The sequence below is a fragment of the Phoca vitulina genome, unplaced genomic scaffold (assembly GCF_004348235.1).
Source record: "Phoca vitulina isolate PV1807 unplaced genomic scaffold, GSC_HSeal_1.0 scaffold3, whole genome shotgun sequence".
Lineage (NCBI taxonomy): Eukaryota > Metazoa > Chordata > Mammalia > Carnivora > Phocidae > Phoca > Phoca vitulina.
In genome coordinates this window covers 34,973,275-34,989,744 of record NW_022589706.1, presented here as the reverse complement: position 1 = coordinate 34,989,744, position 16,470 = coordinate 34,973,275, and the positions used below count along the sequence as shown (strand labels likewise).

The 16,470-nt window shown below is 39.3% G+C and overlaps 1 protein-coding gene across 1 annotated transcript in view; it reads left to right on the top strand.

Moving 5' to 3' along the window:
- The window catches only part of TEC (tec protein tyrosine kinase), a 138,160-nt gene that overhangs the window by 96,421 nt on the left and 25,269 nt on the right, over nucleotides 1-16,470 (top strand). The window contains exons 3-8 of the mRNA XM_032400316.1: nucleotides 5,644-5,748; nucleotides 7,302-7,383; nucleotides 8,047-8,175; nucleotides 9,879-9,919; nucleotides 10,848-11,020; nucleotides 14,709-14,774. Of these exons, the coding sequence (XP_032256207.1) occupies nucleotides 5,644-5,748; nucleotides 7,302-7,383; nucleotides 8,047-8,175; nucleotides 9,879-9,919; nucleotides 10,848-11,020; nucleotides 14,709-14,774 (596 nt within the window). The remainder of the gene's footprint in view (nucleotides 1-5,643; nucleotides 5,749-7,301; nucleotides 7,384-8,046; nucleotides 8,176-9,878; nucleotides 9,920-10,847; nucleotides 11,021-14,708; nucleotides 14,775-16,470) is intronic.

The following is a 16,470-nucleotide window of genomic DNA, read 5'->3' as shown; positions in this document are numbered from 1 at the left end:
GGGAACTGAGAGGGAGGGGACAGAACTTGCCCTAGGCCATACAACTTCTAAGTGGCAAAGCAGAGTCTGGACACAGGGTCGCCCTGTTTCCACAGCTCCTGCCCCCTTCCTGAGATCCTATTGCAATGCAAGGGTGATTTCATCCAGCAAGTTTCTTCTGTGGCATGCAGCTGGGGATAGCCACATTAGGAATAAAAGCTGTGATGGGGAAAAGGGGAGGGATCATTTGCAATATTGGAAGAAAATTATGGTAGGTCTTTCACTGTGCCTAATGGGGACTCAGAGGCCTGGGGAGTAGGGTGTAGAAGGAGGACACAGGGTGTCCTGAAGATAAATGGCTGACTTCCCACATTTACCTGGGGCCAACGAATGCTTGTATACGTTTAGAAAAAATGTTACTTCATTAATTTAGGATTGATATTGATATTCTTAAAATACTGAGTATTCTGGAAATTAAAGGAAAACAGGGTACCTTGAAAGACTTCCTGGGGGATAGGATCTCTTGCATTTACCTCCCAGTTCTGCCATTCAGTTGATACGGAGTTTTAAGCAAGTCTCTGGATATAGTTTCCCCATTTGTGCTGGTTTAGAAATGTGTAAAATGGCAAATACTTAACTCATTTTCAAGCTTGGTAGAGTATATAGAGTATATGCAAGAGAGGAGAGATACATATCCTGTGTTACACACACACACGCGCGCACACACGCACATACACACAGAGTGTCATGCATACTTCTTTGCAGACTGGCTCAGCTGTTTAATGAACATCTGCTAAGTGCCAGGTAGATTTTTCAGCTTGGATGACTCAAACATGAGTAAGGTGACGTCTTGGCTTAATTGTGATTTTCAGTTTGGTGGGCAGGGTGAAGAAGCCCGTAGAAATAAAAGGGAAACTTCACATGAAACATATAATGACCTTGGATATTTCTCCTTGGGCCACAATAGTAACAATAATGTATAGCATACTTCAGTAATCATGAAGTAATTTTCCTATTGAAGAAATGTTAAATAACCTGAATGGAGAAAAAACTATATGTTCTATGTCCCTTCTCAGTGTTAACTCTTGATTCACCAGAGTGCAAAGACCAGGTGTTAAGGGGGCAGGCACATGGCTCTTTCAGTAACTCTTAGGGTTCCCTATGGCAAGTCTCTTCCTCGACCTTGCCTGACCTCCTAGGGTTCCCTGAGATGTGGCTAGAATAAGATTCTATATATACACAACATATGTGTTGAGAAAGGCAGAATTCTCTTTACTATAAAGAAAGTGATAAGCATTGCTGAGTACGAGCCTCATATTGTCAATTCCCTTCAAACATTTCCAGTGGGTTGTCCAATAGTCAACTCAAAAAACATTTCCCAACATTATCTCAAACCTGATTCTTCTGTGTTCCCTATGGTGATTCATGGTGTTGGTGTCTACTGGTCACTCAGACTCAAAATCCCTGAGGTTTCCTAACTCCTTCCTCTCTCTTAATCCCCACATTTAATTGATGCCAGAGTTATGTGGACTCTCTCTTCTAATGTTCTGGCATCCCTGCTTTCCTCACCTGATTTACTGCCATCGACTGGGTTCATGACCTTGTCATCCCTCACCTGAACGGCTGCAGCAGGCTCCTGGCTAGCCTCCCTGTCTATCCATTCGTCCCCCTGCCATTAATAATTAACGATTTCAAAAGCAAACCCCAGTACAGCACTTCTTCCAAACTCCTAAGTCTGGCATATAGGCATCTTCCTAATTTGGTCCCAAATAACCTTTTTGGTGTCATTTCCTACACTTCCCCTGAACCACTCTGAGCCACATGAATTTTTTTCTGTTGCCTAAATGAGCGCTTTGTTGTCTCTGCTGCCTGGAATTTTTTTCTCTACTTTCTCTATAGGAAAACTCCTACTTACCCTTTAGAAACCAAATCAAAGCGGTACTTCCTCCCTGAAACTTCCTCAGCTTCTTCTGGTCCAGTCACTGCCCCACTCCATAAACACCATGAGTTCACATGAGTTCATCATTATCTGATTGTGAATCATTCCCTTCTTCTCCTTCCACCCAGTATATTATTGTGAACTCCTCTTAGGGAGACCCTCAACCCCCTTGCGTAATTTTGCAGCCTCAGCACACAATGCTGTGCTTGGTGTCTGATCAGTGTTTGCTGGTGGGCTAGATAAAATCATGCATGAGCAGCTTATATTTGAACCTTTATCTGCAAACCCCAATATTCGTACAGTACATGAATAGATTGTATGTCCCAGAACATGAATTTAGGGGCATAAGTCAACCCAGTATACAGGCTATCCTAAATTTTCCGGTATAGATTGACCTGCATTTAACAGCTGCATTTAATAGCAGGGGCAGGTGGTGGGTGGAGATGGGTATCTTGGAAACAGACTATATATAGCCTACTGCTCAAGGGCTAAGAGAGCTGGCAGGTGATAAATGACCCCTGAGACCAATGTCGGGAAAATGCCGTGATGTCAACAGTGATTTTCTCCAAGGTTGGGAGATTAAGGGTCATTTGATTCTCTTTGTGCTGTTAGTATTTACTAAGGTTTCTACAGTGGACATGTGTGACTTGTTAATAGGAGGATGGTGCTCTGGCAATTTCTTCCACCCATTAACTGTCACAGGCCTCAGGAACAGGGCGGGTGGCCCTGTCTGACCAGACCTCTTACCACTGTGCAGCAGGTTCTTTACGGGCTGGCCCTGCTCATCTTTCCATCCTGCCTCAAGCACCCTGTGCTTCAGCCACACTGGTCTTTTTTTCCTACTTATTTATGTAGCCAACACTTACTGATATCATATTCTAGGCCAGACACTATTCTAAGCACTTGGCAAATACCAACTCATTTAATTCTCATAGCTGTTATTATTCCCATTTTACATATGAGGCAACTGAGGTCATTCTGGATTATGTTTTTCTTTGTCTGTGCTTTTCCTCCTTCCCTGTCATGTGCTGTTCAGTTCCTCCCTGTCACATACCAGAATTTCTCTTCCAGAATTGGCATTGAAGCTTCAACTCCTCTGTGTCCATGAGCATCTTTTTAATATACAGTATCATAAATACTGTCTGTCTTGGGCAAGTAATTTTCGTTTCTTCTCTCTGTACAATGTGTCTGGTCATGTTTACCTCACAGAGTTTGTGAGGATTGAATGGCACAATAGTTGAGCTGTCTGCTCAGGAAGTGAGCTTCCCCGATCTTGACCTTGTGCTCCTTGACACAGCTGCTGACAGAGGACAGGTGTTGTCTGTGGAACCCTGAAGGGAAGGGAGAGTAGGAAAAACCAGGATGACCCAAAGTCAAGGCCACTCAGGGAGAAGAGAGTGGTGGGACTTTCAGATGCCTCATAAAGGTGTGAGTGGATGACAGTTGAGGAAAGACTGTTGGGTTTGGTCCCTGGTGACATTTTTGATACCAGCTTAGCAGGCTGTGGTGAGGTGGATGTAGTTGGCAAGTGGCTAAGGAGGATGAGTGGGCGGGAAGGAAATGAAGGCTGAGGATGTAAGCATCTTCTCTTTCAGGAAGGGAAGAGGAAAGCGAGGGCAATAGCAGGGCCAGAAGAAGGTTCTTGGTATGGATGGGAGAGGCCCGAATGTGTCTATAGGTAGAAGGAGGTTCCTCAAAAAAGCACGGCTGGGGAGAATGTTCTTCTGTCTACCCTGGCTGAAGCTTAGTCCATGCTCAGAATCCTTGTTGCCCCGCTTGGGGACTTAGCTGCATTAATGCTGTTACTTGTTTGCAGCCTGGTTATCCCAGGGCCCACTGGGCTTTGGGGTCAGTTGGGGTCCTTGATGAATATATTTAACCTGTCTGAGCTGCAGTATCCTTAACTTCTCCAAGAGACAGGATGAAAGAGAAGAAAAAAAAGATAAATCTTAGAATGCTTTTGATTTCCAGAGGGAAGAAGTTGGAGGGTGTGCTCGTGGGAAGGCTGTTCTCTTCTTCATAAAGCAGTGAGGGAGCACGTCTCCTGGGATGAAGGGAATGGGAAAGGTTTGTAGTTCTGATAAGACTGGTGTTCTCCATGGAGGCCACCGGGTTCTCTCCATGAGAGATACAGACAAAGGAGATGAGAAGCCGCAGTCAAGGCCTGGGAAAGCATAGAGAAGAAATTAGGATTATCGTTGACTTTCTGCAGCCAGGTATGAAGGAATAGGGAGGGTGTAGATAGAACTGGTCACTGACAAAATTGTCAAGAGATATGTGGGACTCATGAAGGGGTTCGGGGAGAGAGGGAAGAGAGAGAAGAAAGAGGATACTATGGTGAAATGACCTCCAGAAGAGTCTAGTCAGCGGTCAGATGGGAGCTGGTGGCCTGGGAAAGTGGGCAGGTCTGAAAGTCTTATGGTGACAGTAAAAATGCAGAGCAGGTTCCTGAGAGCAGGACAGGGGGCTCAAAGGTTGTGACCGGAGGACAATTTTAGAATATTCAGTGAAGCAATTTTGAATGACCAGAGCCAGGAGGTAGTTGGGTCACCCCAAATATTACAGTGTTCTTCATTTCTCTGTTTTTCCTTCTATTCTTTATCATGTGAATATCTACCATCCTCTTCCCAAAGATAACTTAAGTCTTTATACAGCTTTTTGTGTGGAATATATCAGTTAGTATTATTCAATGAACCTTTTTTATTTCTACATTGTGTTTGTAATGGTTTTTAATGGGTGTATTTTATCAACTTATGTTGGCACATGCTACTTTGTTTTCTTTTGGATTTTTCCCTTTGATGAATTTTCGGGTATGAGATTACTATGCTTCAGGGTGGAGGGAGGTCCTGAGGTGTCCTTAGTTAATTGCTGCAGGCAGAAGTTCAGTGAACAGAAAGAGAGAGGGGAATAGAGAAGTAGAGTAGAATATCCAACAATAGAATCTGAATGGAAGTTTTATGCGAATACCTTAAGTCCACCTCAAATCCTCCTGAGTTATCTGTGTTGCAGGAGAAAAAAGTAACTGGCTAGAGTTTGCATCTTTGTTCAAGTACCTGGAGTTCTTTTTTTTTTTTTAAAGGTTATTATTATTTTTTATTTATTTATTTTAGAGAGAGGGAGGGAGGGGGAGAGAGAGAGAGAGAGAGGGAGAGCGCATACGCAGGGGGGGAGGGGCAGAAGGAGAGGGAAAGAATCTCAAGCAGACTCCATGCTGAGCACGGAGCCTCATGTGGGGCTTGATCTCACAGTCCTGAGATCATGACCTGAGCTGAAACCGAGAGTCGGAGTTGTAACTGACTGAGTGCCCCCTCAAGTACCTGGAGTTTTGCTTGGTTTGGTCTTTGATGCTATTTTGGTGGGGTGAGGGAGTGGGGATGGAGTGCTGTCAACAAGATGTTGAAGAAATTGAAAAGATATATGTCTGAAAGGGGAAGGTGACAATAAAAGGGAGTTTTAGGGGCAAAAAAGTGTTTTGGGGGCAAGGATAGGAAAATTTCATCTTTAGAAATAAACAGAAATAATTACTTTTTATATAATAATATTATTATTTTATTACAATTCTCACAATGTTAGTATTTTTGAACAGTTTTGACAATAAATGGAAACATGATTTAGGTAATTATTAAGAAAATTGTAGTATTTTGAATCAGTGATTTCATTAACAAATATTTCTATTAATAACTTTTTCTTGTTATGATTGCCTCCCTTTGTTTTTCTTTTAACAGAAAAAATACAGAAAGGGATTTATTGATGTTTCAAAAATCAAGTGTGTGGAAATAGTGAAGAATGATGAGGGTGTTATTCCCTGCCAAAATAAATATCCATTTCAGGTAAGCTGGCATGTTTTTTTGCCACAGTATAATTCTGGGCTTTTAGTCATGCTTACTATTCAACATTACAGTTTCCTGCCATTGCTTTGGTGGTTGGTAAAAAATAAAATTTTTTTTTAGCTTTAGTGAGGTGCAATTGACACATAGGAATTGTGTATATTTAAGATGTACAACTTGATGTTTTGATATATGTGTACATTATGAGATGATCTCAGTTGAGCTGATTAACGTATCCATGACTTCACGTAATTAGCATTTTCTTTCTTTTTCCTTTCCTTTCCTTCCCTCCTTCCCTCCTTCCGTCCTTCCCCCTTCCCCCCTTCCCCTTCCCTCCTTCCCTCCTTCCCTCTTTCCCTCCTTCCTTCCTTCCTTCTTCTTTCCTCCCCGTGTGTGAGCACTTAAGACCTACCCTCGTAGCAAATTTCAAGTATACAATACAGTACTGTTAACTGTAGTCACCGTGCTGTACATTAGATTTCCAGAACTCATTCATGTTGCTTAACTGAAACTTTGTACCCTCTGACCAACATCTCCCCATTTACCCCTCCTCCCTGTCCCTGGCAACCACCACTCTCTCTACTGCTATGAATTTGACTATTTTAGATTCCACATAGAGTGAGATCATGCAGTATTTGTCTTTCTGTGTCGGAAGGGAGGTTTCTAGCCTTCTATTTCTTTTTAGCCAGTCAAGGTGTTTCTGCCTTGTGACTGTGACCAAAGGTAAAGTGACAGACCAAAGACAAAATTCTTGGGTTAGTTTCCCAGGCTGAATTTTATTACTAATATTAAAAATACTAAGAATAAGGCTTTAATTGCTCACCACGAGTTACCTCTAAAAGACGCACTGTGGTTCCCAGTTCGGGCTCTGAAGTCAGGATCCTGGTTTTCTGGATTGCCAGCCAGATGAGATGGGCAGGTTACGTAGCACAGCATTAGGGGGCACCATATGCCGTGTGTTCTGTATGAATGGTGCCGTACGGAGTTACACAGGAGGGGAAGGTCTGGGGATCAGCCTTAGTCTCCTCCTCCATAAAATGTAAATACTGATACCTTAATGGTAGGATTAACTGAGTTAATGTCTGTAAAGCACATAGTCTAGAGTTGGGATAGTGTTTAATAAAGTTGGCCATGCCATTATTTATAGTGGCAAAAGGAGGGTATAGCAATGACACTGACAGAGTAGTCCATTCATGTAAAATACTCAGAAAAATGCTGGATTAGAGTAATCCCTGCTATACCAAATTTACTTAAGGATCTTCAGTTAATTAGATTGCAAGAAATAAGATTCGTGAAGCATCTTGGCCTCTCTCTCTACTTTTTCCTCTATAAAAACGCAGTCCTTTGCAAAATGTGTATCCCACTTGATGTAGACATGAAGAAATAGATACGCTGTTGTAAGAAAGGAATGTAGGTTCTTTGGATCCAAAGTAATTGACTTTTATTTGATCATTTCAGAATCATTTATTGATGCCTCTGGTCCCAAGGGCTCTGTGCTAGACGGAAGTGCTGTGTCTAAGTATTTCTCACCTATTCCATCTTTTGTTTTATTTTAGGTTGTTCATGATGCTAACACACTTTACATTTTTGCACCTAGTGCACAAAGCAGGGACCGGTGGGTGAAGAAGTTAAAAGAAGGTAAAACTCATAATGAAATATTAACTGTACATAATTTTAGGATATAACATTGTTATCACTAGAAGAGAAATATGGCTAATGTATCTTGCATTTTTAATCTTTTAATCTACAATAAGTGTTTCTCTGAGGACCCTCTGCTATCGTGATACATGATGAAGACAACTTCCTCTTTTATAATCTGATTCCTTCTAGTGGTATGCACATAGTTTCTAAAAAATGCATGCTTTCATTTAATGCCTAAAACATTTAAAGATGAGAAAGCACTGGGCTTTTATGATAATAGGATTTTATTTTCTAAGAAATGGCCTATGTAGTCAACATTTGGTGTGGATGATGACTTCTGTGTAGAGTATCTCAGTGGGTGATTTGTTCTGCACAGTCCTCATCCCTTCTTCTGCAGAACAGAATGGTGTGGGCTGACTTGTGTGTTTATCCATCATGGTACAGCAGAGGTCACTTCTGCTAACAAGGATGCTTCATCAAAATAAGAAGGTGGAAGAGAACCATATGGATTTTCTGAATGCTGGGTTGTATGATGTTATGAAGGTGTTTTCATAATAAACGCAATATCTGAGAAATAGAGAATGATTGACAGTGTTACCTACAAAATGTTCTGTCATCTGTTTTATCTCACTAATCATTTAATGTTTCTATGAATTACAGAAATAAAGAACAACAATAATATTATGATTAAATATCATCCTAAATTTTGGGCAGACGGAAGTTATCAGTGTTGCAGACAAACTGAAAAATTAGCACCTGGATGTGAAAAATATAACCTTTTTGAAAGTAGTAAGTATTTATTTTATTTTATAATTATATTATGTGCAGGATATACATACTATTGGTATAGTGTGAAAGTGACTTGGTTTTGATTCTGATGTTGGTTAACTATAACCTTTACACCTTCTAGCACCGTGTAAATGTAGGGTGGGTGTATTTTGTAGGAATAATTATGTTTATTTAGCAGTGGGGCCATCTCATGGAATCAAAAGGTCTATTTTCAAGAGCTTTTATCACAATATGGAAGCCTGCTCAAAATGACTCTATTAAAAGCATGAACTTAATGTGGCACCATCAGCAGCTTTTTTCTTTTCAGCTTTATTGAGGTACAATTAGCAAATAAAATTGTAAGATATTTAAAGTGTACGGTGTGATGATTTGGCATACTGATGCATTGTGGAAGGATTCTTCCCATGAAGTTAGTTAAGACATCTATTACCTCACATGTGTACCTTTTGGTGTGTATGTGTGAGAATATTTAAGTTCTACTCTCAGTACATTTCAGTTATACATTACAGTGTTACCAGCTAGAGTCACCACGTTATACATTAGACTCTCAGGCCTTATTCATCTTAAAAGTGAAAACTTGTGCCCTCTACCAACATCTCTATCTCCCTCTCCCCAACGCCCATCTCCTGGCAACTACTTTTTCTAGTCTCTGTTACTATGAGTTTGACTTTTCTTTTAATTTTAAATTCCGCATATAAGTGAAACCATGTGGTATTTGTCCTTTTTCTGTCTGGCTTATTTCACTTAGTATAATACTCTCCAGGTTCATCCATGTTGTTGCACATGGCAGGATTTCCTTCTTTTTAAAGGCGGGATAACATTCCATTATATATATATATATCTCACACAGTACATTTTCTTTATCATTTCATCTGTTGATGGACATTTAGGTTGTTTTCATACCTTGGCTATTGTGAATAATGCTGCTATGAATGTGGAAGTGCAGGTATCTCTTCAGGGTACTGCTTTCCTTCCCTTTGCATATATACCCAGAAGTGGGATTGCTGAGTCATATGGTAGTTCTATTTTTAATTTCCTGAGGAACCTCCATACTGTGTTCTCCCAGCAACAGTGCACGAGGCTTTTCTCCACACGCTCCCAGCATTTGTTACCTCTTGTGTTTTTGATAATAGTCACTTTGACAATTATGAGGTGATATCTCATTGTGGTTTTGATTTGCATTTCCCTGATGGTGAGTGATGTTGAGCATCTCGTAATGTAGCTGTTGGCCATCTGACTGTCTTCTTTGGAAAAATGTCTGTTCAGGTCCTTTGCAACATTTTTAATTGAGTTATTTGAGTTTTTTGGCTATTGAGTTATAGGAGTTCCTTGTATATTTTGGATATTAACCCCTTATCAGATATGTGATTCGCAAGTGTTTTCTCCTCTTCTGTGGGCTGCCTTTCCATTTTGTTGATGGTTTCCTTTGCCGAGTGTAAGCTTTTTAGTTTGTCGTAGCCTCACTTGTTTACCAAGAATAAGACATGTCCCCAATCCCTCTGGCATTTTTAGTCTGCTCAGGAAGGCAGAAAACAAACCAGCTTCGATAGCATTTTAAATTCTTCTCTGAAATAGTGATATAAGCAACATGTACCAGAATGAGAGAGTCCAAGTAGATTTCTCATCTATGTGTTTTCACTTTTTGTTAAAACTTTCAGTCATTGGAAGATGGCATTTTGACCTATTTTTGTTGTCATTTTCAGGTATAAAAAAAGCATTACCTCCAGCACCAGAAACAAAGAAGGTAGGTCGTCTTTACCTTTTGGAAATATTTACAGTTTTAATAAGTAAGTTTATATTCATTCACATGATTCTGTCCCCCTTCCCCACCATATCATATCAGAAACCAATATGCTAAGGATTTTTAAATTTTTTTTGGTATCAAATAATATTAATTTAATTATATCACAGATTATCACTGGGGCCCTCTCTTCATCTGGCATTTTGCTTATATTTTGGCTTCAAGAACTGTAAAAAAGGTATGGGACTTTAAAGGAATATTTCAGTCTTACGACCACAGTATTATGTCAAAAAAGTGAATTCAGTGATTTAATGATATGCCTTTGAAGAGTGGGGTATGGTTGGAAACACATGTACTTGGGACTCAGATAGCACCCCATGCAATGTGAATCTGGTACAAGTGACTTTGGGTGGATTACTTAAACCATTGTTTCCTCAGTTGTAAAATGGGAATTATACACTCTATTTCATAGAATCAGTATTAAGAATAAAAGAAAAAGTGTGTTAGGTAGTAGGTGCATGCCTTGCACATAGTAGGCACAAAGAAGTGCAAAATGCTCTGATTGAGAGGAGACCCGATAAAAGACTCACTCTCTAATGTGTCTTTTCCCCTTTGCGGGCCACTGGAATGGTGGGTCCACCTTTAGTCCTTTGGTTTCTACTCACATAACCCTGGAAGGCTAGCCCTGACACCGAGCAGAGGCTCTTTGATGTTTAAAGAGGGTTTTTGCTCATGCCCTATATTCTGAAACCCATGAGAAGTCCAGTAGCACCAATATCATCAAAGTCACGGGAGGGTTCCCCAGATTGCATTAGGTAGACTTGAGGTTTCTGCTTTATTCTCTGGTGGTGTGTGAGTCATTTAGTGTTTTGCTTCACATCCAGTTTCAAAGAGAATGACTACATTTTCATATGTTGTCTCCTTTTCTTAGCGAAGGCCTCCCCCACCAATTCCACCTGAAGAAGACAATAGTGAAGAAATCGTTGTAGCCATGTATGATTTCCAAGCAACAGAGGCGCATGATCTCAGATTAGAGAGAGGCCAAGAGTATATTATATTAGAAAAGAATGATGTTCATTGGTGGAGAGCAAGAGATAAATACGGGTAAGTATTCCCTCTGTGTATGACACACAGCGGGTGGGTGGGAGTTATGGGCTGAGTGCTGAGTCTAACTATTATGTAATGAGACTAGTTCAGTCAACAGTAAATGAAAGTACACATTATTACTTTGCAGTAACACAATGTATTCTTAGTAATGACTCAATAAATGCAAATGGGTCAACCACTTCTTTCCAGAAATTAGAATGCATTACATTGGTCTCTTTCTCATTCATTATTTGTTTAATTAGATTATTTTGATCTTGGGAGAATGACATTTTAGGTTTTTTTCCCCGAGGTAAGTAATCTTACATTTTTCTAAGAGAGAGAATGTGTGTGTCTGTGTGTGCGCGTGTGCACACATATGTGCACGTGTGTGTATATATGTATATATAAAATACATGTATAAAATACATATATACACATAAATGCAAGAATTTTTAAAAGGTGCCTGGGTGGCTCAGTTTGTTAAGCGTCTGACTCTCAGTTTCGGCTCAAATCATGATCTCAGGGTTGTGGGATCAAGCCCTGCGTTGGGATCTGCACTCATTATGGAGTCTGAGATTCTTTCCCCTCTCTCCACCTCTGCCCTCCCCCCCACCCCCCGCTAGCGTGCGAATGCTCTTTCTCTCTCTCAAATAAATAAAATCTAAAAAAAAAGAAAGAAATTTAAAAACAAGCATTATTTAGACAAGATAATTTTGGATTTAAAGGAACAGTCCTTTCAACTTTATTATTTGGTAAGTGATTAGTAAATATGGATAAACGTAGGGGATGAGTATCTTTTAGGCTTCATTAAAGAGACTATATCCTGTGTTTACCTCTGAAATATAATCCTGTTTATATTCTGAGTTCCTGTGGATAAAAAGAAGAGGACTTTTTGTCCTGGCCAGAGCATACCTTCCCTCCAAATCTGCTTTCTCACCTCCTTGCCCCATCTCCCAATTCCAATTCTCTATTCCTCACTTCACTTCTGGACTGATTTACCAATCCTCCCAATTGTTTTTTTTTTTTTTTTTCAGAGTATTTAAAAGTAAATTCAAATCATTCTGTCATTTTACCCCTGAATCTAACTACTAAAGATGTTTTTAAACAACTGCTATGTCATTATCATACTTAATAATAATTAAAAAAATACCATCTGTAGACTTTACCCTAACATTTTCAGGACTGGAGGAAGAGTATAAATGAAAGCCCACATATCATTTATCTAAATATTTTGAAGCCCTAAGTCAAGCTTCCTCTAACTTAGGTGAAACCCTGATGAAGAACTTTATCCTCTAACTTAACAAACGTACCTTCAAAATGACAAGGAAGCAAGGTTTGAATTAGAGTCCCATGCCAGAATGTGACAGTGCATGGAGGGCTGGCTCTCTGGGGTCCTCTCATTCCCTTCTACCCCAGCTCCATCCCACATGCACCATGTGGATTTCCCAGCCATATGGACAAGCTCTGTCCACATCGCTCGCAGAAGCCACTCCCCAACTTGGCCACTCCTTGGACTTGGGCTAGAAGGAGTTGCACGTAACCAGCATAATTTGCTTTTCAGAGTATAAGGTGGAAAGGTCTGTGTTGGCCTTAGCAATGGACAGAGAATTTTGGGGTCCTAGTTATCCAGGTGATGGTCTAGAAGAGGGCTGAGGAAACACGGACTTTAGCATGCTCTTGAAAGTGTGAGGTCATGGCAGGGGCCCCTCTGGTCTAAGGATGGTACCAATTACATAATTCCATTTTCCCCTGATTAGCTCTAAGATGTTTTTATGCAATTAAGATTAAAATAAGGTCCAGATATTGCATTTTGGCTTGGCTGATATGTCTCTTATTCTACAACAGTCCCCATCCTTCTTTTTTTTTTTTTCCAAGTTTGATTTATTGATGAAACCAGATCATTTACCCTACGAAATGAGCCATAATCTAGATTAACCTAATTGCTTTCACATGGTATCATTTAATATGTCTCCGTGTCCTATATTTCCTGTAAATTGTAGTCTAGAGGCTTGATCACATTAGAAATTGATATCTGGTTGTCCCACTTCTAATGATGTGAAGATTGCTCAGTGGTCCAGGTGATGATAAAGTTCTTCATCAGGGTTTCACCTAATGATTTTGGCATTCATTAGTGATTACTGCTTAGATCCATTATTTCATTAGGGATTGTAAAATGGTGATTTTCTAACTCTGCATTCTGTCTGTATTTATTAATTCTCTAGAGAAGAACTATCTCATCAATCAGTTCATTTGGTTTGTGCAGCAAAGGCAAGAGAAATGTTTGATTTTTTCCTTTTACCAATTTTCAGAATGATGGGTTGATGACTGAGCCTCCTCACCTTATCAGTGATAACAATGGTAACCAATAATTGTTTTAAGGGTTATTATGGATGCATATTGCAACCATTGTGGTCATTATTCTTTTTGATTGAATTGACCCATCTTAGGTCAGTGGTAGCTGGTTTAGGACCTCTTTAATCTTTCGTAGTTTCCTTGCTTTCTGGGTAAAATAAGACAGCTCAAGTTCATCTGGTATTTTTTCCTGGCCAAACCTTCAATGTGCCATTTTTCGAAGGAATGCTGGCTCCTTTTAGTGAGATAGTGTTTGGACAACAATTGGGGTGCTAGGATTCTAATTACTCCTAGAGTGTCTTTGTTTCTGGGCCTTTCTTGGTGCAGCAGAGCTACATATATGTACTTGTGTGTGTATTATGAGTTCCTACTAGTAGTTCAAATTCAAATTTAAGATTACAAGGATTTTACTCAATTTTTAAAATTTTATACACGTCTTTTATTTTACACTAAAATCTTGACTCCTACCAAGATTCTGCCTATTATGATTGCTTCCTTTTTTATTTAAAAAATTTTTAAGTTTCACTGAAGTATAATTGACAAATAAAAAATTACATATATTTAAGGTGTACATCATGATGTTTTGATGTATGTATGCATTTTGAAATGATTTCCAAATCAAATGAAAAGAGCCCTCATTTGACACAGTTTTCTTTTTGTTTGTGAGCTTTTGAGATTTTCTCTAGCAAACTTCAAGTATGAGGGCTTCTTCAACGGTAATGTGTGTAAGAGTCATCTGGGGTAAAACTGAAGTTTCCTTGGCTTCACATAGGCCTTCTCATTCAGTTCTCTTGGGGTATGATCCAAGAATTCACCTTTTTAGCAAGTGTCCCAGATGATGCTGCTGTAGAGGTCAGGGATTACCCTCTGTGAAACAGTACTCTACACGGACTGTTGGAGTATTGGCAAGATGGGTATTTTTATCTGACACTTTAACTTTTCTGAAATCGTGATTTCTTTCAAACATCCCAAGAAATTGTGAATTCAGGAGAAGCATCATGGAATATTAGGAAGGGCTCTGAACCTATCATAAGGTCAGATTTTAAGTTCTGGCCCTGTTACTGGCTAGCTTTGGGACCTGGAGAAAGTCCCTGAATCTTTCCAAGCCTTGGTTTCCCCACCAGGAAGTGGGGACAGTTGTGCCTGCCTACCTCAAGAATTTTAGGGAAGGTCAAATGAGGAAGTAGTTTGTGAAGCATCAGATGCTATAGATACATTGAATTATTGGGGTTGACTAGTTTTTCTTAAAGCTTTAGGTAATATAGTGCTTTAATATTTTCACAAAGGCAGTAATTTTTCTTTTAATAACCTCTCAGTAAAATAATTTCAGTTTACCTATTTTCCTTCTTTCCAGGAGTGAAGGTTATATCCCAAGTAATTATGTAACAGGAAAGAAATCAAACAACTTAGACCAATATGAGTAAGTAAATGACTATTTTATGAATGTGGAGAACCAAAAAATGTTTTCATTTTCCTAATTATGTAAGACATTTTGGAGATTAATGGGTATCTTTCATTAACTCAGTTGTCTAGAGTGGTAAAAGATGTTGTGAGAATTAGTTTCTATAGTACACATTACCTGAAAGTACTATGTATGAATGGAATAACACAGGCAAATTCAATTGAACTGATTGTAAATAAATCACAGCTTAGCTGACTTTGAAATACAGATTATTGTTCATTCATTCAAGAAATCAGAATACAGTTTCTAAGAGTGGCCTTTAAAAAAGCATGTTTGTGTGCTCCTGGGTGGCTCAGTCGGTTAAGCATTTCCCTTTGGCTCAGGTCATGATCCCAGGGTCCTGGGGTCAAGCCCCACATCAGGCTCCCTGCTCAATGGGGAGCCTGCTTCTCCCTTTCCTTCTGCCACTCCCCCTGCTTATGCTCTCTCTCTCTGTCAAATAATTAAAATCTTTAAAAAAAAAAAAAAAAAAGGTAAAAAAACATGTTTGTGGGGCACCTTGCTGAATCAGTCAGTAGAACATGTGACCCTTGATCTTGGCATTGTAAGTTTGAGCCCTGCATTGGGTATAGAGATTACTTAAAAACAAAATCTTAAAGTTTGTTTCTTTTTTCTAGCTATAATAGCAATATATGATTGCTGTTTTAAAATTGTTTGAAAATACGAAAAATGTTAATAAGAAAAATTACTCATAAATCAACTAGAGTTGACCTCTTAACATTAGCATTTCATTTCAATTTTTTTTTTACTATTTTTTAAGGAATAGAATCATGCTGTGTATGTGTTATATCCTCTTTATTCTACTTCACAGTGTATTGTGAGTGTGAGTTTTCCTCATACCATTAGATATGCTTCAAAAACATTTTCATAACTGCATTATATTTCATTCAGTCATAAATTCATCAAATATTTACTGAGAGCTTAGCATGTGTAAGGCACTGTGCTAGGCCTTAGCGGGTACAACCAGGCACGTGGCACACGGATGTACAATAATTTACATAACCATTTTCTTATTTGTATGGCATTGTGGTGTTTAGCATCTTTGCTGTATAATAATAACTGAGATAACCTCTTTCTGCTTATTGTCATAAACTAGATCTCTAAAAATTTATGGACTTGGCTAAAGGCTAGTTACGAACTTGTTAAGACTCCTAATTCATGCTGTCAAATTGCTTTCCAGAGAAGGCAATGGGTGTACTATTTTTATGCCCACTAGCAATGCATGGCCAGGTTTTAATGAGAGGCTCATATATACCAAATAGACTTTTGTGATTATTCTGAGGTGGTCATTCTGAGGCTTCATTCACTTATTTAAAAGCACCACCACCATACATACCTCAATATCATAAAAGCCATCTATAAAAAACCCACAGCGAATATCATTCTCAATGGGGAAAAACTGAGAGCTTTCCCCCTAAGGTCAGGAACATGGCAGGGATGTCCACTATCACCACTGCTATTTAACATAGTACTAGAAGTCCTAGCCTCAGCAATCAGACAACAAAAAGAAATAAAAGGCATCTGAATCAACAAAGAAGAAGTCAAACTCTCACTCTTTGCAGATGATATGATATTTTATGTGGAAAACCCAAAAGACTCCACCCCAAAACTGCTAGAACTCATACAGGAATTCAGTAAAGTGGCAGGATATAAA